Source organism: Mastacembelus armatus, chromosome 8 (assembly GCF_900324485.2).
Source record: "Mastacembelus armatus chromosome 8, fMasArm1.2, whole genome shotgun sequence".
NCBI classification, from domain to species: domain Eukaryota; kingdom Metazoa; phylum Chordata; class Actinopteri; order Synbranchiformes; family Mastacembelidae; genus Mastacembelus; species Mastacembelus armatus.
Genome location: NC_046640.1, coordinates 17,204,420 through 17,224,067, shown reverse-complemented (window position 1 = coordinate 17,224,067; position 19,648 = coordinate 17,204,420). Strand labels below are relative to the sequence as shown.

Below are 19,648 nucleotides of genomic sequence, written 5' to 3'. Positions count from 1 at the left end.
CACAGATTACAACGGAAATGTACGATTTGTTGGTATTTGGATATAAGAAAAAACATTCCCATATTTTGATTTTTCCTTACTTCACTCTTTAATGTAAACCCGATTCCCCAGAGCTTTAGAGTTATCGTTTAAACGTGTTAATGTGTTTATGAATTTTGTAGTTAAGGTTACCTTTATGTCAAAACAAAACCACATCGAGAGCCAAACACAGAAGATGGAAAAACAGGCAAGAGGAAAGGCAGCCTTTCTATGACGTCGTCATCTCTGCGCCCTAAGGACTTTCGACTGAATGAGTGAGGCGCGCAAGTTGCGTCGCACCTGTAGTTTATGGCTTAAGTGCTTTTTGGCGAATATTTAGTCATTTTCTGTTTTATTGTATATTGATGATATTGTTCCGTGATGGAGGAGGTAGACGTCGAGCCAGCAATCACTGTAAGTAACCACTGTAGCTTAGTTCTCTCTCTTTACTGCTACTGGATAGCAATGCTAACAAGCTAACTGTTACCCCAACAACAATAATTTAATCATCATATAACGTGTTTCTGTCAGACACAGCTAGAATAATAATAAGATATATCTCTCTTGAACTATATCAAGCGTGTCATAGTAGTAAGGACACTAGAGGTGTAGTTAAGATTATTTTGAGGCTTGAGGTACATGTTAATCTGCTAATAAGTTAGTATTTTGGATGGACTGCAGAAAGTTGAAAGCCACCAACAATAATTTCTGATTCCTGGCTTAACCTGTGCGTCCTCTTGAATGCAGAATATTCCTGCAGTCAGCAATGGGAAGCATTTGGGATTTGCCTGGGGTCCTGGTGATATTCTTGTATATGAGACCATTTACAAACCATCAGGTATGTGTAGATGTTAATATAAACCCATTACTACATTGTCATATTATTTTCTTTTCTTTTACACACTCACCTGCCTCTCTTCTGGGTCTTCAGGTGCTACAAGCTCAGGCAGCTGTTTCGTCCATGAGGTCAGGAAAGACGAGGACATCTATTCCCCAATTTTGCGCAAACTTTTCAATGAGTCCCATCACATCTTTGTTGGCCTGCAGACAATTAAAGAGGACCTCCCGAGCAAGAACAAAAAAAACCAGTAAGGCTCTCATTCTGTGTATGTCACTGCCATAAAATGTATTTACGCAAGTCAGATGAAGCATTCATATGGACTATAAATTATTGCATATTATGATTTGTCTCTGTCTTGCTTCCTAGGTTTGTCAGCATCAGTAAAAACTACAGATCTGTGATACGAGCATGTATGGAAGAACTTCAGCAAGTTGCAGGTTGGAAGATTTGAAAGCTAATTCTGATATTTTAGTGTGTGTGATTACTTAGATAGTCCAATTTACATTTCTCTTTTTTCTGCAGTTTCTACAAAAGATGCAGAAGTGGCCACACAGTATGGAAATCAGGTGTGTACTACTACTGTTTGTGTATTTTCCACAATATGAGAGACATTGCATTATTTGATGAGCAGTCAGGGGCTCTGCAAGATGCCTTATATGCATTAGCTTCTGAGGTCAGCCGTATTTCAATATTAAGATTTAACATCATTTTGTAGTATACTTTCTAAAAACAAACACGTTTTATTTTAAGACTGACATACCTGCCCATTGTTACAGTAAGTGAATGAACAATTAATGCTAAAGGACTAATAGTAGGAATACACTAAACTTTTGATTCTATTTTATTCTTGGATTATATTGTTTTTAAAGACACTGTCTAACCTCAGCCTCCATGTTGCTGTGGTAGGTGTCCATTTTGTTGGCAATAGAGCTCATCTGGAATCTGTGTGAAGTGCTATTCATCGATGCTGCTCCTGGTTAGTTTGACTTTTTGTTTGTAGTTAACCTCGTCTCTTGTTCTTTGGAATTAATTTTATAACTTGACTTGGAGATTAACATACAAATCAATTGTGTGTCTGTGTCCTCAGCGGGTTCGCTGTTGCTCCACCTTCTGGACTGGGTAAGACTGCACAAGGCTGATGTGGATGAGAAGGCCAGGGAGGTGCTGCAAAGTGAGAGCGCTGCTGAGCACCGTGACTACTGGGATGTGGTAGGTGCAGCACATGCAAACATTTAAGTGCTACTATACACACACCTACTATTTCATTTCCTTCTTCCTTAGTATTTCCCCTCCATAAATAGGATGGTGAAATCTCAGTTATCACATGTGTTGTCTGGTATGACCAGGTGGTGAGTTATGTGCTGCAGGGCAGATTGGAAGAAGCCAGACAGATGCTGGTGAAGCAGGCCACTCTGCAGCCTGCTGCCAGAAACATGTACAAGCTAATGGACACTCTGCTCAGCAGGATGCCCTTCTACAATGTAAGTTCAATTTTCAATCGGTTTTTCATAGTACAGTGTGCCTCAAAAATATGATTTTAAATTTTATTGTATAATCGCATCCATAAATATTTCACATGTGGTTCAATCCTGTGGATGGATGGACCTAATCAGTGCTCACTTATCAAAGATTCATAACATAATACATTTGAGCAGAATCACACCTTAAACTGCAGCCCTAATGAAGCCTTGATGCTCCTTCTTGCATATAGACAGATTTGTTATTTTTGTAATAATTTGAACAAAATATCACATTAAAAATTAACATTTGATGGATTTTACCTCTGAATGTTCCGTGATTCAGCCTGGTGGCACCCAGACACTCACAGAATTTGATGTGAAGTGGAGGAACTGGCACGAGGAGGTGGACCGCTGCTTGCAGGACAATTCTTTTGCCAGCAACCAACACCTAGAACTTATCTGCAAGGTTAGTCACCCTGTACCCTCAGTAGCCCCAGATGTTGTCCTTTTTTTTCCCAACTATTAATCCAACACCCTGACTGCTTCACATCTATTTTTACATTTCATTTTAGATCCTAGTGGGGGATGAAGACACTTTGTTGGAGCATAAGGAACTACTGAGTACCTGGTACCACTTCCTGGTCACTAGAATGCTCTTCTGCCATCCCACAGTCAAGCCCACAGAGTTACATTACTATGCACAGGTATAGTACACTCAGCAGCACGAAACGTTCCTAATCAGCGCTAAGGCATTCTTGGTATTTACTGTGTGCGTGTGTGTGTGTGCTCTGCAGTCATGCATGACCATGTTTCTGGATATGAGGAGCGTCCCAGAGCCACTGGACAGCATCTTACTGGCTGCCTTTGAGTATGACATCCATCAGGTCATCAAGGACTGCAGGTAGCACACAGGATTACATACACACAATATACATACATACATACATACATACATACATACATACAAGCCACATAACTTCTTTGTCCCTGCTGTCTCTACACTGTTTTCTGATTTCTCCACCATGTCTCTTCAGCATTGCTCTGAACAACTGGTGGTTTGTGGCCCATTTGACAGATCTCTTGGATCATTGTAAACTCCTCCAATCTCACAATCTACAGTAAGGACTTTGGCTGCAGTTGTAGTTAAATACACTTTTGGTTTGAAAATAAAAAAAAAAAGACTGCAAATTTTATACAGGTGACAATTACAATATCTTTTTGGTGTGTGTGTTCAGCTTTGGATCCAACTTAAGAGAGTTTCTCCTGTTAGAATATGCCTCAGGTCTCTTCACTCATCACAGGTATGGCTGTCGAAATGCTTTAGTATGATAATTATCTTCATGATGTGGAAATTGTATTACCTATTGTATTCAGTATGTAAAGCCATTTAAAGACAATGAAATTGCTTTGTAAGATGTTTTTGTGTGTGTCTGGTTTAAGCCTGTGGCAGCTGGCTGTGGACTACTTTGACCACTGCCCAGAGTTCGGCCGTGTCTACCTGGAGCTGCAGATTGAACATGTTCCGTTGGAAACAGAGCGCAAAGCCCTCAAGGTGCTCAGGATCTGTGAGGAGAGGCAAATGTCAGAGCAAGGTAGCCCTGTCTTTTTCTGTCCCTCTTAATCTCTAGCCACCTATGTTACAAATACACAGATATGAAGGTAAAGACAAACCTTTAATTCATGGTCTTCATGCAGTGCGGAGTATCTGTAAGATCATGGCTATGCGGTCTCTGAGGAACAACAGACTGGGCTCTGCTCTCTCCTGGAGCATCCGAGCCAAAGATGCTGCCTTAGCCACCCTCATTTCAGAGAGGTTAGTTCCCAGGACACTCATTCCCTAACTTGTCTTAACACTGTGCTGGAATATTGAATAGAATAATCTTTAGAGGACTTCAGTACTGAAAAAGATTTGTTTTTTTTTTCCTTTTGGCCATATCAGAAAGTAGCTTGTCATTGGAATTAAAATGAATCTTCTAGACAGTTATTTCTTCATGTAAAGACAACTGAAATTTAAAAAAAAAACTTTCCTAATGCTTTGTGTCTGAGATGAGGCTATTATTAGGCTGACACCTTGTCTGCTGGGAAGGCCTTTGACAGGAAAAAAAACAATGTGAAGAGCATGGTTTATTCATAACAAATCAAGTATTGTAGAGTACTTGAGCTCAGATACATTACAGCTTGGCGGTCCGTTGCTGTGAAAACACTTTGTTGTGATGTTGCTTCTCTCCATGTGGGTTTAAAAGTGTGTCTGTGTGTGCTAGGTTCTTACACGATTATTGCACCAGAGGGACTTTCTCAGATCTGGACTTAATAGACAACTTGGGCCCAGCAATGCTGCTCAGCGACAGGCTCACTTTCCTTGGTATGGATAGGGAACACACACACAAACACACGCACACGCAAAAACCTGCTGCAGAATTAATGCAGTCTATAGCTTACAGCATATTGTTAACTATGTTAAAATATGCTAGGCTGTAAATAGATCTCTATAATAATTTCTGGGCAATAGGGACCTAGAAATCCAGTGTGATTATTGTAGTCCAAAAACTTTTCTCTCTTCTCTTTCCTAGGAAAATATCGTGAGTTCCACAAGCTTTATGGCGAGAAACGCTTCAGGGAGGCGGCGAAGCTGCTCCTCTCTCTCATGACGGCCAAGATTGCCCCCCGGAGTTTCTGGATGACTCTGCTGACCGACGCTCTACCGCTGCTGGAGCAGAAGGAGGTCAGTCACAATCAGTATACCCAGGCTTTGGACAAATTTTTGTTACTGTAATCACAACAGATAGACCTAATAGTTTTATAGCCAAATACCAAATATTTCTTCAGGTATAGTAAAACAGCAAGAATTTTCTAATTAAATTTCCTGCTTTGTTTCAGACTTTGTAATTTCAGGATGGATTAAATTATGAGATTACACAAAACTAACTCTCTGAGGTCACACTCTTCCTTTGTGTTAACAAATATTTTTATATTTCAGTCTGCACGCTGCCATTATCCTTAACCACACTAAACTGTGTCGAGTTGTTATGATGCATACTTAAACTTTGTGACAGACTTGACAGTTTATTTTCTTTTAATTGTGTAGGTGATCTTCTCAGTAGAGCAAACCCACGAACTGATGTTCTGTTTAGAGGAACTCACCTCGTCACTGAGCACCACAACCGCCAGCACAGACAGGCCCATGCAGGTATGGATCTCCTTAAAAGACAGTGCTACTCTGATGCTGTTCACTGTAGGATTAATAGCTGTCAGGACTGATGCATTCAGCATTACCTTGTTTACATTTAAAGGAGCATATACTAGTATTAATATTCAATTTTACCACTTCATTGTAAACTCGAGAAAAATTTACCTCTAATTCTTTGCTTCACTTGTAGCACACAGACTCAAACCCTGAGCCGGCAGCGTACCTCCTACTGAAAAACTGGGGCACAAGTATTTGCTTTAATATTAAAGACATTTAATATTATATGATGCGTTTGTCTTTTCAGGAGGAAGACATAGAGCAGACCAAAGTTGAGCTCTTGAGACTTGCACTGGCCAGGAATCTGGCTATGGCTATAGTCAAAGAGGGAACAGTGGAATCATGAATGGTAACATTAAATGGAAAGCTCTTCTTTTGCATTTTTGTACTGTATATAAAATTCAAGAAATCAAAATGTGCTCTTTGATAATAAAAGTTTTCATGACATACACTGTTTTGAAATCTGAATTGTAGTAATCCTGAATTTCACAGGCTCACCATCAGCCATCCACTGAAAGAAGTATTTATTTCATGCAGCGCACAAATGGCACATCATACACTATGTACAGACCTAACACGCTCTCAAAATCTGCACAACACATGTTCACTTGACTTGTCATAAGACAAACAATAGGTACATTACACACTATATACATTAAACACACACATCCCATATGACATATGATATAAGCTGAGGACTGCTAGAGAAGGGAGCTTAGGGCTCATCAGTTGAACACATGTATGAAGTTTACTCACAGCAGTTTCACTCCGCCCTGCTGCACAATGCAAAATTTCCTGCCTGGACAGAGTTCCCTGTCCAGCTAATTCAGATTTTTCAGTTCACATTATCAAGGTTCAGTGATGCACTGAAATGCTATAACAAATAAATGACAAAAAAGTCTGAATACTGACACAAATTGAACAAATACATTTTGAATGCAGAACAAAAATATGGATAACCATTGCTTAGAGCAGAACTGAAATGCTGACAATCTCAGCAAATCATTTTTCATTTACTTTCAAAAGAAAAAAGTAATCAAATGAAATACAGTAAACCAAGTGTTGAACCTTATGCTTTACATCCACCCAAAGTGCTGATGGTTGCCTCACTCTGCCTTTGCTACATTAGCGAGTACTTAACCCTGTCAATCATGTAAGAAATACATGAATCAGTCCACTACCTTCTTGCAGAAATGAATGGGTGACAGTTCTCTTTTAATTAACAGGTGAAACGTCCAGTTTAAGCTCCATCCAAAGAAATCTACTAGATATCATTTATCAAGTCTGAATATGTTCAAGTATGTATTTTGCTGACGTGTTCAGCCAGAGGAATAAATAGAAGCACAACTGTTGTTTCTTAGGCTCTTTTAAAGTCGACATTAATTTCTTTTAAAATATGTTATTCTGCATTTCAACATGTCAATCTGAGGAAGAGCTCTAACGCACTGATTAGTTATACATTCAAATCAGTTATATCCATCTTTAAGAAAATTCTCTAAAAATATCTATCTCAATGCCATCGACCTGTAAACATAGTTGTCTTACCAGTGTATGTCTTCACTTTATTAACTATCTGCATAAACACACAAGCTCTGTATAAATAAAGCTTTAAGTCTGTTGTTAATATGTCATTGTAACAACAGGAACAATGGCTAAAAAATTAACAACTATAAGGAATGTGAAGCTGAAACGTTTTGTTACTGTAGCAATACAGTTGAATGTCCCCTCCTTTATGGATGTGAATACACACATACACCCACCACTTCAATAGAGGATGAACTGGTCAGTCCCTGTTGAGTGGTATTACGCCTGCACGCTGCTATAGGAAACCCCAGGCCTCTGGTGGGGGGAACTGGTCCACCTCTCCAACCTCATTGCACAGACGGTCTCCAAGTGTGAAAGACAGCTTGTAGCGCAGACGCACTTTCTCCTGTGTGTGTGTGTGCACACAAAGATATTTATCAGCACTGTCTCTCTTCAGATTTTCTGTAACTGAGTTCCAAGAGCTACTGCACAAAACTGTGTGGCTCATTAGTTTTTTTATGTTTTGTGTGCTGCTGTGTTCTGATGTCACCTACCTTTGCTGGATTAGCCAGCAACATGATCTGGGTAATGGAGGCTGGAGGTAGGACAGGGTTAAACGCTGCAAGTTCTGTTCCTGATGGAGGCTGCAGTTTCACCTTCATTGACTGGTGGAGGATGAAAGGGGCAGTCAGCACTGTTTTCAAATACATTTATTAAAAACATAGGGCTGCATTTTTTCAAGTCCTCCTCTGTTTCAGACAGTGGACCAGGACTGAAAGAGGCATGGAATGCAATAAAGATCCCAGTAGAACGTGAACCTGGGACACAGTTTATTGGTGGTGCCTTATACCCCTGGGCCACCATCGCACCCCACTCTGTTATTAATACTACCAATATGCTTCATGTTAAAGTTACTATCCATTTAAATATTTCCAATGTTAAGTATTTTAAATATTTACACAAATAAGTCAATAAAAGAACATATGAATGAATGGAGGAATAAATGTCTACCTTGGGCACAGCAGCTTGCAGTACCACATTGTGAACAGGCAGCGGCGCTGTATTGAGCATGGACACCACCATTACAAGCACATCAGGCCTGCCTGGGGGACAGTCAGATGCAAAGTTGAGCAGCACACGAACACCGTCCTTATCGTAGGCTGTCACCGGCAGCACTTTACCTGAAGATGGACAGGGCACAGCCAATCAGGAATGAACAGACAATCTTTCCAAAGAGCCAGCAAACATATACTGTATGTATTTTTTAATTCACTGTCAATTAACTAATCAAGTCCATCATGTTGCTCCCTCCCTTTTGTACTTACTCGGTCTGATGGCCTCCAAAGGTACATGCACGTTGCTCAGGGAAATGTCTATTGTTCTTGCTGGACTGTCCTGGAGCGGAGGGTGACAGGGGGACAAAGAACGGAACAATGGGCTGCCTGGAGCTGAGCCCAGACTATGGGCCTTAGCATGGGACATGGCAGGAGAGCCTGGCATTGTACCCTGGAGAACAGACACTGAGGAGAGAGAGCCCTGCCCAGGTATAAACGCAGGCACTGCTGCAGGAGTTATCCCAAAACTGCTGCCTCTGGCTGACACCTGGCTGGACAAACTGAAAATCACACTTGATAGATTACCATGAGACATTCAAGAATAGTTTTTTGAGATCAGGATTGTCAAATAAATGTACTAACATCTGTAAATGGCTGTTTGAGTGCACCTAAGCAATCATTGCTCCACTCTAATATAAGCATTAACAAATCTACATTATCAGGATTTGTCATTCTAATATGTTCATTTCCCACATGAAACCTGCTGTAGATTAACGTACCTCTTGTGATCTGAAAAGCCCATCATGGCCAGTTCTTGCAAATTCTGGAGAGTGTGTATGGTGGCAGCTGGATCAGCTGGGGCCAGCACTGGACCTGAATGTGTTATACTGCCAAACATGTCCATACCTGCTGCTGGAGCCTGCGGAGGAAATGAGGCAACAACATAATATACCTCTCCTGTTAAACAATGATTTTCAGTATTTTGGTTAAAGTTGCTCACAAACTATTTTAGATGCACCTGCAACGAAGACCACTGACTGGACACTTCGTTCAACTTGGGTTTTGATTGGTTGCTCAGAGAGGTCGGAGGGTCATTTAGTCCTGAAAGATGCATTGTCACAAAACAGAAAAGACTTGAAATTTTTATTCAGTTTTAGACAGGCAGCCTTCGGATATTTCAAGACTTTGTAGTCTAGAATGCAGATTTTGTGTTCAGTACTCTCAAAAACCACTTGGATGGTTATATGAAGGACAGTTTCTTGGATGGAAAGAAAGCTTTAAACATGGAGACAGGCACATTTTCTAACCACCACACAGATCCAGATCACAAAATCTTGAACTGCTCTTTTCAACAAGCATTAATGAAGATGTATTACCGAGGGACAGCAGCTCATCATCAAGGAGGGAGAGAGCAGTGGAGGCCTTGCTGGGGGTGGTCCGGCTTGGGCTGCTGCTCTGACTGCCATGGGAGCCAGCCAGCCGTTTGGGAGGAGGAGGAAGGACAGGTATTGGGGAAGCTGTGAGGCTGGCAGAGGCAGGATCTGAGCACTGGGATAGAGGGATGATGGGTTGTGGAGTACTCGGCGCATCAATGCTGGTGAGGTCAATCAGTGTATCTGTGGTCTCTGCTGAGTGACAAAGATAAAGACTAATTGCAGCAGTTGCATCAATCACTCAGAGACAGAATAACTGGAGCATATCACTTTTTATGTAAAATCTGAGAATGTGTGTAATTAAAAATACATCTCTCACCGCTCTCACTGTGAGCAGCTATAGATCGGGGCTCTTCACTGTCATTGTTGATTGGCTGGCCCTCAACTATGTTCTTATATGAGTTGATGACCCTGGAAAGGTCATCACTGGCCTGCAGGATGTCACCTGAGGAGTCAAAGCTCAGCTGTTACAGTTAGTAAAAAAAAAAAAAAGTAAGGTGAACAGGATGTCTCCAAATAAGGAAAAACACCAAACAGACCTAAACTGGTGTCATTGTCCTCTGTCTCAGTGGCCATTTTGAAAGCAGCACGCCTCAGCTTGTCACACCGCTCGTACAGTTCCTGAGGAGAAAAACAAAGGAGGTGCTGTACAGCATGTGACACCAGCTGATGTGCACTGGTGGTTCAGTACACATTTCAGTAGCACAAAGACCACGAAACAAACATAACATACCTTTACATGATCAAATAAAACATCAGAATAGAATTCTGTCAACACACTATTCAACTATTAAACAACACAGTGATGGAACATTTGCTCTCTATGCCTGGAAACAGTGTAGGTAAATAAAATCATATGAATTACACACTGGTTTAATTTTAATCTTCTGAAGCTTTAATAATACAAGTGCAGACAACAAATAGTTGTCTTTGCACTAGAAAAATACAAACCTAATCGATATAGTAAGCTGACAGAAGTCAGGTTAAGATATTTCAATAAAATATAAACACACACAAATTAAAAAAAAAACAAAACAAATCATGTTTATTGGCCAGATGCACAGAGAATATTAACAGTTTACTCTACTGACCTCTGACTGCATGATTGCAAACACAAGGAAAAGAGATTTAAAGACTTGACATGTGCCAATTCAACTGTCACAAAAAGAGAAGAGTTTGCATTTTATTCTAATAGCAATTTGGTTTAAGGTTATGATTTATGGACCTTTCAGCTTATTAAACAAAAGGACAGATTATTACCAGCACAGTCTTTACTGAGATTACTGTTATATGTATTGGGTTGATCATTTAGGAAAGTCGTCCCCAAGTATTCATACACCCAGTACATGTGTTACATGTGAGCCAGGTATTTCAGTGTTCTCATAGATAAACTGCAGTTTACCATCTGAACTGACACACCTTAATGATTTCCTTGTCTGACTCTGTGGAGCTGTCTTTGTTGTATTGGGACAACATCTCAGTCAGCAACTTCACGTTGATGTTCACCTCCTCCAGTGTGTTAATCCGCTTCGTAACCTTATGCACTCGGGCCTCATCCTGACAAAAGCAACAAGACCAAATGAAGTGAAATCTGCAGGCAAAAAATGTTACGTTACATGAAAAAAAAATGTCTTAAAATACAAGCTTGTGGGTAAATTTGAAATGGGTATGACAGTGTTAAATATTCAGCAGTGCCCTGACAAGTCACCTCTTTCACCATGTTTTTAATTAATCTGTTGGCTTCCTGGAGGTCTTCTGGATTTTTACTGCGGAGGAGCTCAGCAAGAAGCTAAATGCAAAAACACATAAATATAAATATCATTTGGTGTTTGCAATAGAAGAAATGCATTACTCAGTAATGAATAGACAGATGTTTCAGTTACATTAAATAATTCTGCTAAAATCATAAGAGCAGCTCAAAAAGCTTTTGCTTAATTTTTTTGGCATTAATGTCACCGAGACACAAAAATCACTGATTGACGTCACTGACTTAAATTACTTCCCATTTAATGCAGCCTGGGAGAACAACATTACACAGCAGTTTCGAGTTCACCTTGCCCATGTCCTCATTGTCAAACACAGGATGTTTAGGTCGTGTTGGAGGAGAGGGAATCAGAGTCCGGTCCAGGGGTAACTCTGGGTCCCGTGTCACAAGGCCTGGTGAGGGGAGTGAGGACTGGATGAACATAATTCATACAAGGCAGCTGTCTTGTCTCCTCTGACTGATGAAGTGAGAAGAAAGACTATTATTCACATCTCAACACACCCTGTCTTCGGAGCGTCTGGTAGGCTTCGCTGATCTTGACTTCACTGGGAAAAGCCACTGTCCAGCTATAAAGCATCTCTACGATCTTCATCTTCACCTTTTCAGGTGTGCTGTCACCCATGTACTGCAAAATAAAATGTGATTAAAACAGAGGCTGGGTTGGACATATGGCGACCACGCTTTTCATTCTGCTCACCTTCGGAGACACAACTTTAATGAGCTCATTCAAAAATCTGTATTTTCCGACTTCATTATGAAACCTTCTCCCACAGTTCTTCATACATGCCTCCAATACCTGTGCACACAATCACAGAGATTACACCACAGTATTTGCATCAGGATGGAGAATAAAAAGTTGCTCATTGAGTGTTTCTTACCGTCAGAGCCTGAAGAGCCTCCCATTCTTGTGGTGAGTGGATTTTGTGGACAAGTAGAGTTACTGCTATCTGAGGACTGCAGGGAGAAACTCTAGATGAAGAAGCTGACAGATGTTTTAAAAAAGTTTGCGAGTATTTCACAGACATACCCCTCCAGCTCCTTGTTGACCTGATCACAGAAGCCTATGATGTACTCCCAGTCCTCCTGTCTGTTCGCGGGATGGGTGGCTTTATCTGTGAGGTAAAGACATTTACATTTATACTTTACCACTAAATACACACAACATCATACTGCACATGCATTTCGCTTATTCTTTTTTTTCCACCGTTGTAATTACAGTGGAAGTGTGGTGCTCATTGGATTAGCAGGGCAGCTCATTAATCCAGACGCAGCTGAATCTGTTTCTACAAACAGAATCTCTCTGTCCTGAGGGCCATCTGTTTGTAGAGCTGCACAATCAGTGCCCACACTGAACTCTGCAGGTTTACTGAAGCTCTCCACCCATCATGCCAGTCAGTCTGCAAACACTGACAGTGAATCAGCTGACAGGCGTCTAACAGCGAGCCCACAGCCTCTGCACACACGGATGTGCCGCCCTGTCGTCCGGAGCGATGTGTCTCATTCACTTGTCCATAACATTTAATTCATAAAATAAGATTCATCACTCACTGAGCCAGGATTCAAGCGACTCCCCTTCCTGGTACGCCATAGTACTAAAAACATCGCGTGACGTCACTGGAGTGTGCCCGAGAGTCCCAAATTAATTGCACGGAGTTATTAAATAATACACCTCATCAGTCATTTTAAATAATTCTATTTCACCTTGGTATTGAAAATAAAATCTGCGAAAACAAATTTTAGATTCAAGTTTTTTTTTTCTGAAGGCACCTGCAGGAACTACTAAACCGAGGTCCTAACTGACACTCACATTGTCAAGATGGCTGTCTCCATCTCAGGATTATTAAAAGCTTGGACACCAAGGTAATTCTCACTTTTATAGAGACATGAACAGTTAACAGCGGTGTTAGCTGTCTCTTTATATTACTCTGCGGTTTAGTGGCTTTGTCTTCATTTTAACGTCTTATCGGCTCCTGGAATCTGTTGTTAAATCAATCGATACATTTTTCTATCCATAAAATATAATATGAACATAACCTAATGTAAACCTCTTTAAATGTCTTGTCTGTGTGTGCATTTTGTGGATTAAAAGTTCAAGATGACTTTTTTTTTGGTGACCCAACAAACAACCACATATTCAAATTATAATGATATAAGTGAATCTCTGGAACCAAGAAATGTTTGGTGGTTCTGTTTAATATTATGATCAAAAACATTTGATCATCTGTCTCAACAGACCTTCATATGCAAAGGGTTGACGATAAAAGTATCTAAAACAATTGTAATCAATTAGAGATGCAAGAAATAATTATTTCCATTATTAATGAACTGTTGCTTATGCTTTTTTAAAAATTAATCAGGATAAATGAATAAAAATGCAAATCATAATTTCACTGAAATGCTGCCATCAGATTGCTCTCGTCCCAAGAAAACCTCAGGGTTTTGACATTTTCGAAGTCTGGGTCAGTGAGGCACTTAAAACACATTATCAGCACTGTTTCTAATTTATTGTTTTGCCAAACAAATAACTGTTTCAGCATTCATTCAAAAAGATTGGATATTTTTTAACTTGTGTAAAGCAAAAACCAGAGTACAGATATGGTGAATTTGACACACACCAATTAAAAAACCCTCTTGTGTTTTCTTTGCAGAGTGATCCTGGTGAGATGGAGCAGGTACAACCCATACTATCTGGAGCCAGAGGTCAGGAAGGAGGCCTACAGCAGAACAGAGACAGAGCTGACTGCAGAGGAGAAGGAGCAGCAGCTGCTCAAAACACTCAGACCTATCAAGGCAGCAGCCAGCGGAGTCACCAGCTCCGTTTTCAGTGACCCAGTCCTCAGGTAGAACAAAGGTCACTGCATGAAGGCATCACCTATGGCACCAAAGCCATTCATGTCCACTGATCAGTTTTGTCTCTGCTTTTCAGTAAATTCATCAACATGATGATGAAACATGGAAACAAGGTTTTGGCCAGAGAGATCATGACAGAAGTAAGAAAGTACAGGTTTTTGCTATAATGCTGTTCAGACTCAAAGTGAAGCTCAAACATCTGCTGTATTTGCGACCTGCTGCCTTTTTCCTTTTTCAGACCCTGGAGACCATAAAGAGGAAACAGGTGGAGAAATACCACAAAGCTCCAGAAGGGAAGAAGGAAGAGATCGAATGTAATCCCTACACCATCTTTCACCAGGCTCTGGAGAACTGCAAGCCTGTCGTTGGCCTGTCCAGCATACAGAAAGGTGGAAAATACTATCAGGTCAGTGATGAGACAGATCAATTCTCTTTTGACTGGTTACAGGAAAGTTTTCCTGAAACTCTAACTGAACAAACTGTTTGGCAGCTGTAGAAGTTTGAAAATTAGACGTCTTGTGAAGTTGAACGTTGTGGCCACAAGACATCTGACTGTATTCTCCTCCCAGGTGCCCGTCCCTCTTACGGAAAACCGGCGTCGCTTCCTCGTCATGAAATGGCTGATCACAGAGTGCAGGGAAAACAAACACCGACGTACACACATGTATGAAAAACTTTCCCAGGAACTGCTGGCAGCCTCTGTAAAGGAGGGCAACATTATCAAGAAGAAATATGAGCTGCACAAGATGGCTGAAGCCAACAGAGCCTACGCTCACTACCGCTGGTGGTAGAAAGACTTCAGAAGCTGAAATGTTTCTTCAGATTGACAGACTGGACTGATGTAGCATTGAGTGACACATTTGGAAGGACTACACTGTAAAGAGGCTGTGTAAAGGAAAACCAAACACAGTTTGAATTGAGAAACTGCATCATGTACAATAAAAAGAGTTGTGCTTGGTTGTACTGATACATACTGATACTGCACAATAAACACATTAAACTTTATTAAGGAAAAAAATGTAAAGATTTATTAGAAGAAAGAGATGTACAATCAAACCATAAAAATTAAAGTGAGCAATGTACAAATTCTGCAAGAAGTAATAAAATATCGAAACAAGCTGCGGCCAGGTGTGCACCCTGTAATAGGGGGCTTCAGCATTTAAACTTGCTCCTTTTTCAACTTTGATTATTTAACCGATTTTCCCTAAATTTGTTTAATCTATTTAGTGTGAATGGAGTGACATCTGCCAAGGTTCAGAAGTAAGTCTACAAAAAGGATTTGGGGAGGGATCTAAATTCTGACCAAGGCTGGGTTTTCTATTGCAAATGTGTCTGTCTTATAACTAAAGAGCTTTTAATGAAATCTGACTTTTCAGATTTCTTTTTCTGAAATGACGAGGAGACCGACTTTTCTGGCTGCTGCAAAACTAAAATTGGTATTAAGCTTTACTTAGAATCTACAGGTCCAGGTTTCTGAAGCCAACATTTTAGAGATGTAACATTTTAAACACATGACAGTTGCCGTGTGCTTGTGTCCGTCTGATTCCAAGGCACAGCTTTGGTTGAAGCATTTAGAGCTGTCAACCACAGGTAATAGAGTTCAGCTGCACAATGTTGCTAGTGCTGGTAGAACATGAATTCAAATTCAAAATAGTTTTCTATTAGTTTCATACTCACATGACCTGTGTGTACGTGAAGGGAGGGAAAGGGCTTCTCCTCTAGCATGAAGAGTTTGGGTTTCGTCGGCCGTATCTGGTGGTGCATGTTCAACTGCCACGACTTAACAAACAAACTTAGCAATCCAAAAATGAATTCAGTATCTGAGTGATTATCTGTAGAAACAGTTTAAATATGAGCTGTAACAAAAACAAAAAAGAACAGAAAACTCCTGAACTAAGCCACAAGCTCGACTGACAAATCAGCTTCCTATACTAAGTTGTAAACAGTGTTGACATCCAACAAAGAAATTGGCAGAAAAATCCTCAGAAATGCAATTCAAATCTTAATATATCAATTCCACATTAAAATCTGTAACTCAATTAGAAAAATATTGATTTTCAATCAACAGGAACATTGGTCACACGACGATAAAAAGCAAAGACTGAATCAGTTTGCATCTGACTGGAATGTCTCTTCTGAGTCCTTTGGATTTGGTGAAATTTCTCAAAATAGGAATGCCAGAAAGATAAAAAACAGACATTCTCAGCTTCTCTAGCAGTGTGGAAAATAGTGTGTACCTGAATGTAGCTAAACTTCGTTAAATGAACTTCAACTCCTTGCCAACTATTGCACATTCCACATCCACTGCCTTGGTTCAAATATTATCAAAATGCAGGGAACAATCCAGCAAAGTCAAAGTCTTTTTTACAGTTTATGAAACACCGATCTTCACAAAAACCTCCACTGATTACCTGAAAGATGCTGCTGTCCGTCATGAAAATGCTGGTGTTACACTGTGGTGAATTAGGAGGTTATCAGCCACCCTGCCCATGTGGTCATCCTAGTCCGCAATTTCGCTGTAGTAGTACTTATGGGCGGTGCTGCTGAGCAACCAACCCCCAGCCCTGAACTCCAGGATCTCCAGCAGCAGCAGCCGAGACATGGAGGTAAGACCCTCCTGAAGCAGGAAGCCATCCCTCAGCAGGAAGAACAGCTCATCCATCCGCTGGCTGTTCACCTTCTCCAGCTGTTCTCCAATGCGATGCAGCTGCAGCACCAGGCAATCCACCTGCAGAAAGAGGTGGAGATGTCAAAATAAAGACACCAAAATAAAGAAGCATTAAATATAGATGCTTTTCTATGGGTGACATGAAAAAATAGCTTTCTGAGAAAATGTTACTTATTGAATATGCCAATAAAACCAAATTAATGGAACAACAGAAAAATCACAATATGTTGTTCCTCACCTCTTCCTCATTCATTAGAGCATCTGGTTGGGCCAGTCTCATCAGACAGTCGTACACGGGATGGACCAGGGCCACCATCGGCATGTTGTTCACCTGTGTGAAGACATTTGCTGAAGCATAGCGATTGACTCTTAAGTGAAAAGAGACTAAAAACATTTAATTAAGGCAACTCGTTCAAAGTGAAAAATGAGCACCAGTTATCAAAAGAGTAAACAGACCATGCTAAACAACAGACCATTATCAAGGATGAAACTTGATATGAAAGTGTACTGTGGCACCTACACTTGACACACTGGCATATTAGCTTTTTACCAATTAAGTGAGGTGTGAAAGTCTTTGAGAGACATTTTAGAAAATTTCAGTCTGCTACACTGAACACAACATGTGAGCAAAGACACCACGGTGTGACCGCCAACCAAAAATACATTTTCTCTCAAGTGCTGCTCTTCATCCATAATTAAGACAACTGAAATATTTCTGTGAGGAAAGTGTCTCTGGTTCTTACTTTGAGGTAGTCGAAGATGTTACAGATGAACGTGACATAGCACACCCACTCTTGCAGCGAGCGGCCCCTGGTCTCCTCCCGGTCCTTGAACTCCTGCTGGAGCCGGTTCAACAAGTTTCTCCTGAACACATTTCCATTGCCCTGCTTGGTCTCAGCCTGCACAATGTGACCGGGACAGTCAGGTCAGAAGGTAAAGTATGGACATAAAGTCAGGAAACATGGTGGTGTACTGTAGGTAAGCTGCCTTAAGAGCTTCTTGTTGCTTGAGTGTAAACTAGCAGTTACACATTGATAAGGTAAGAGGATTACAAATTTGGTTAAAGAGACTAAATGAGACGTTTAAGCCTTCTTTACGTTTCTTAAATCCCCTGGTCTTAATGGTTTTGAGTGACTTAGTGCAGTGCTGTAAACAAAGTAACATTAATAGCAACTACTGTTCACATTGTGAACCTGCACAATGGTGTAGCAGATACGTCCAGCCTCTTTGCTGAAAACTGGGTCCTTTAAAGACTGGTCTACAATGATGTTGGAAACCTTGTCTAGGTTCACTGAACTTGGATCTGAAAGAAACAAACACATTTAGACAAAGGTGGTTTGATATGATGCTGGAATTCCTACAGATCAGTAATAAGACAGAGTAACATGCTGACCTTTCAAGGCTGTTTTCAGCAGCATCTGTGTGTCCAGGTCAAACGATTGGATCCTGTATTCGTCACTAGAGTTTTCCATCACAGACAGTAGTACCCAAATTACACCTGAGAGCTGTGTTGCTGCAAAGATCAGCAAGTATTAGGTGCTGCATTTTTAGAATAGTCAAACGAGGAATACAATACAGAGACCAGAGTACAGTCTGTGGGACAACAATAACCACAAAACCCTGTACTGTCAGCAGACTGGCTGCTCCCTGCAGCTCATTCACTTTGGGATTACAGATGAGCTGAAGGGCGTTAGTGAATAGCCCAAATCACTGCACCAAAATGTTAACAGAAGCTAACTGCAAGTAACGTACGCTAACAACTGCTACGTGTATTATTAATGTTACATCTAGCGTTAGCGAAACATTAAACCTGGTGGCGTTATTTTGGTTTAACGCTAACGCTACGATAACTGGTGTAACTATGACAGTGTCTTGTTGTGTACTGGTCCACACACTAACTTAACAGCTCACTAGTGTTTACCGATACTGAAGTAGCTGTAGCTAGCTACTTAATGCTAAGATGCATTAGCTTAGCATCAGGTTTTACATTATTCCTACATTTACACGCAGCCGCCCGATAAACACGCTGATTATCGGTAACTACATTCGATTTGACGCAGAAAATAGATGAAACCAGCGACTTACATTAAAATAATGTGTAAAACGTCCCGACACCGGTCATACCACTTAGGTATAGAGATGTAGCTAGCTAAGCAAACGTTACTTGTCAGAGCCCTTCAAAGCTGAAATGTTACACCGAGATAAATCCCTGTCCTGTCACTCTTCGCGTCGCCCAAACAGACGACAAAATGAAACGTATTTACGTATAATTATGCGCCATTCGCGTGTCTATTATGAAACGTTTATTTGCAAAATGCCAATAATTCCTCCCTTCATGCTAATAGGAATGATATCGTCACATATATATTATAATTACATGTCGCATGAGCCACTGATACTACAGCTAATGCATGTAGTCAATGAAGCGAGGTCTCTCCACAATAAAAAATATAAATATATAAATAACACACTCCATTTACAATCGATTTCTTCCGGTTTAATTTGTTACATGTCAGAACTGTAGAGGCGATGGGATGTACTGATAGTATGGGATGTAGAAATGTATTCCAAAACACTTTGTCTTTCGTAGTCTGTAACACTAATATTTCTAAAATATTTCAGGTTGTTATTACTCGGTAATTATTAAAATAAATGCGTGATGTTTTTTTCTTATTACAATATAAAACAGCTGCATGTAAAAGTCAGTTGAGTGATTTTAAGTTACTGAAAGAAAACGATTAAAAGAATAAAATTTGACAGTTGTTAGCAAATAGCAGCAGAGATGCATCT

General features: G+C 40.5%; 4 protein-coding genes across 7 annotated transcripts; 2 read left to right on the top strand and 2 right to left on the bottom strand.

Annotated features, from left to right (window-relative positions):
- Window positions 1–276: 276 nt before the first annotated feature.
- nup85 (nucleoporin 85) lies at window positions 277–6,014 on the top strand. The gene is made up of 19 exons (XM_026324355.1): window positions 277–432; window positions 766–856; window positions 950–1,106; window positions 1,226–1,296; window positions 1,382–1,425; window positions 1,766–1,835; window positions 1,947–2,068; window positions 2,206–2,340; window positions 2,663–2,785; window positions 2,892–3,023; window positions 3,114–3,220; window positions 3,354–3,437; window positions 3,555–3,620; window positions 3,760–3,911; window positions 4,015–4,132; window positions 4,581–4,681; window positions 4,890–5,041; window positions 5,405–5,506; window positions 5,811–6,014. Exons 1-19 carry the CDS (start codon window positions 400–402, stop codon window positions 5,907–5,909), a joined length of 1,959 nt encoding a protein of 652 aa, XP_026180140.1. The 5' UTR covers window positions 277–399; the 3' UTR covers window positions 5,910–6,014.
- A 56-nt stretch (window positions 6,015–6,070) lies between these two features.
- Window positions 6,071–12,952, bottom strand: gga3b (golgi associated, gamma adaptin ear containing, ARF binding protein 3b). 3 transcript variants are annotated; one of them, XM_026324354.1, is made up of 17 exons: window positions 12,889–12,952; window positions 12,368–12,452; window positions 12,219–12,294; window positions 12,038–12,136; window positions 11,842–11,965; window positions 11,629–11,732; window positions 11,284–11,364; window positions 10,995–11,132; window positions 10,115–10,196; window positions 9,895–10,020; window positions 9,519–9,770; window positions 9,161–9,243; window positions 8,922–9,061; window positions 8,413–8,702; window positions 8,099–8,268; window positions 7,642–7,752; window positions 6,071–7,493 (listed from the first exon to the last, which is right to left on the bottom strand). In XM_026324354.1, exons 1-17 carry the CDS (start codon window positions 12,926–12,928, stop codon window positions 7,383–7,385), a joined length of 2,112 nt encoding a protein of 703 aa, XP_026180139.1. In that variant the 5' UTR covers window positions 12,929–12,952; the 3' UTR covers window positions 6,071–7,382. The 3 variants fall into 3 exon arrangements, with proteins under 3 accessions (XP_026180139.1, XP_026180137.1, XP_026180138.1); XM_026324352.1 differs by having other exon boundaries at window positions 9,519–9,767; window positions 12,889–12,944; XM_026324353.1 differs by lacking the exon at window positions 12,889–12,952 and adding an exon at window positions 12,557–12,870.
- Window positions 12,953–13,070: 118 nt separating this feature from the next.
- mrps7 (mitochondrial ribosomal protein S7) lies at window positions 13,071–15,195 on the top strand. Its single transcript, XM_026324356.1, has 5 exons — window positions 13,071–13,200; window positions 13,989–14,180; window positions 14,267–14,330; window positions 14,429–14,596; window positions 14,760–15,195. Exons 1-5 carry the CDS (start codon window positions 13,157–13,159, stop codon window positions 14,979–14,981), a joined length of 690 nt encoding a protein of 229 aa, XP_026180141.1. The 5' UTR covers window positions 13,071–13,156; the 3' UTR covers window positions 14,982–15,195.
- Window positions 15,196–15,203: 8 nt separating this feature from the next.
- mif4gdb (MIF4G domain containing b) lies at window positions 15,204–19,212 on the bottom strand. Of its 2 annotated transcripts, none has more exons than XM_026324357.2 (6): window positions 18,944–19,212; window positions 18,252–18,371; window positions 18,043–18,161; window positions 17,602–17,757; window positions 17,097–17,189; window positions 15,204–16,918 (listed from the first exon to the last, which is right to left on the bottom strand). In XM_026324357.2, exons 2-6 carry the CDS (start codon window positions 18,328–18,330, stop codon window positions 16,691–16,693), a joined length of 675 nt encoding a protein of 224 aa, XP_026180142.1. In that variant the 5' UTR covers window positions 18,331–18,371; window positions 18,944–19,212; the 3' UTR covers window positions 15,204–16,690. The 2 variants fall into 2 exon arrangements, with proteins under 2 accessions (XP_026180142.1, XP_026180143.1); XM_026324358.2 differs by having other exon boundaries at window positions 18,052–18,161; window positions 18,944–19,187.
- Window positions 19,213–19,648: the final 436 nt, after the last annotated feature.

What these genes read in the sequence shown, in the direction of transcription:
- nup85 (XM_026324355.1), top strand. Translation starts at nt 400, where the DNA reads ATGGAGGAGGTAGACGTCGAGCCAGCAATCACT. An exon ending in GCAGGATGCCCTTCTACAAT is followed by an intron (nt 2,341 to 2,662) that starts GTAAGTTCAATT and finishes TCCGTGATTCAG; the next exon opens with CCTGGTGGCACCCAGACACT. An exon ending in ACCTAGAACTTATCTGCAAG is followed by an intron (nt 2,786 to 2,891) that starts GTTAGTCACCCT and finishes ATTTCATTTTAG; the next exon opens with ATCCTAGTGGGGGATGAAGA.
- gga3b (XM_026324354.1), bottom strand. Translation starts at nt 12,928, where the DNA reads ATGGCGTACCAGGAAGGGGAGTCGCTTGAATCCTGGCTCA. An exon ending in AGGCTCTTCAGGCTCTGACG is followed by an intron (nt 12,137 to 12,218) that starts GTAAGAAACACT and finishes TTGTGTGCACAG; the next exon opens with GTATTGGAGGCATGTATGAA. An exon ending in CCAGACGCTCCGAAGACAGG is followed by an intron (nt 11,733 to 11,841) that starts GTGTGTTGAGAT and finishes TCCCCTCACCAG; the next exon opens with GCCTTGTGACACGGGACCCA.
- mrps7 (XM_026324356.1), top strand. Translation starts at nt 13,157, where the DNA reads ATGGCTGTCTCCATCTCAGGATTATTAAAAGCTTGGACACCAAG. An exon ending in TTAAAAGCTTGGACACCAAG is followed by an intron (nt 13,201 to 13,988) that starts GTAATTCTCACT and finishes TTTTCTTTGCAG; the next exon opens with AGTGATCCTGGTGAGATGGA. An exon ending in CCAGAGAGATCATGACAGAA is followed by an intron (nt 14,331 to 14,428) that starts GTAAGAAAGTAC and finishes TTCCTTTTTCAG; the next exon opens with ACCCTGGAGACCATAAAGAG.
- mif4gdb (XM_026324357.2), bottom strand. Translation starts at nt 18,330, where the DNA reads ATGGAAAACTCTAGTGACGAATACAGGATCCAATCGTTTGACCTGGAC. An exon ending in GCTGAAAACAGCCTTGAAAG is followed by an intron (nt 18,162 to 18,251) that starts GTCAGCATGTTA and finishes TGTTTCTTTCAG; the next exon opens with ATCCAAGTTCAGTGAACCTA. An exon ending in CCATTGTGCAGGTTCACAAT is followed by an intron (nt 17,758 to 18,042) that starts GTGAACAGTAGT and finishes CACATTGTGCAG; the next exon opens with GCTGAGACCAAGCAGGGCAA.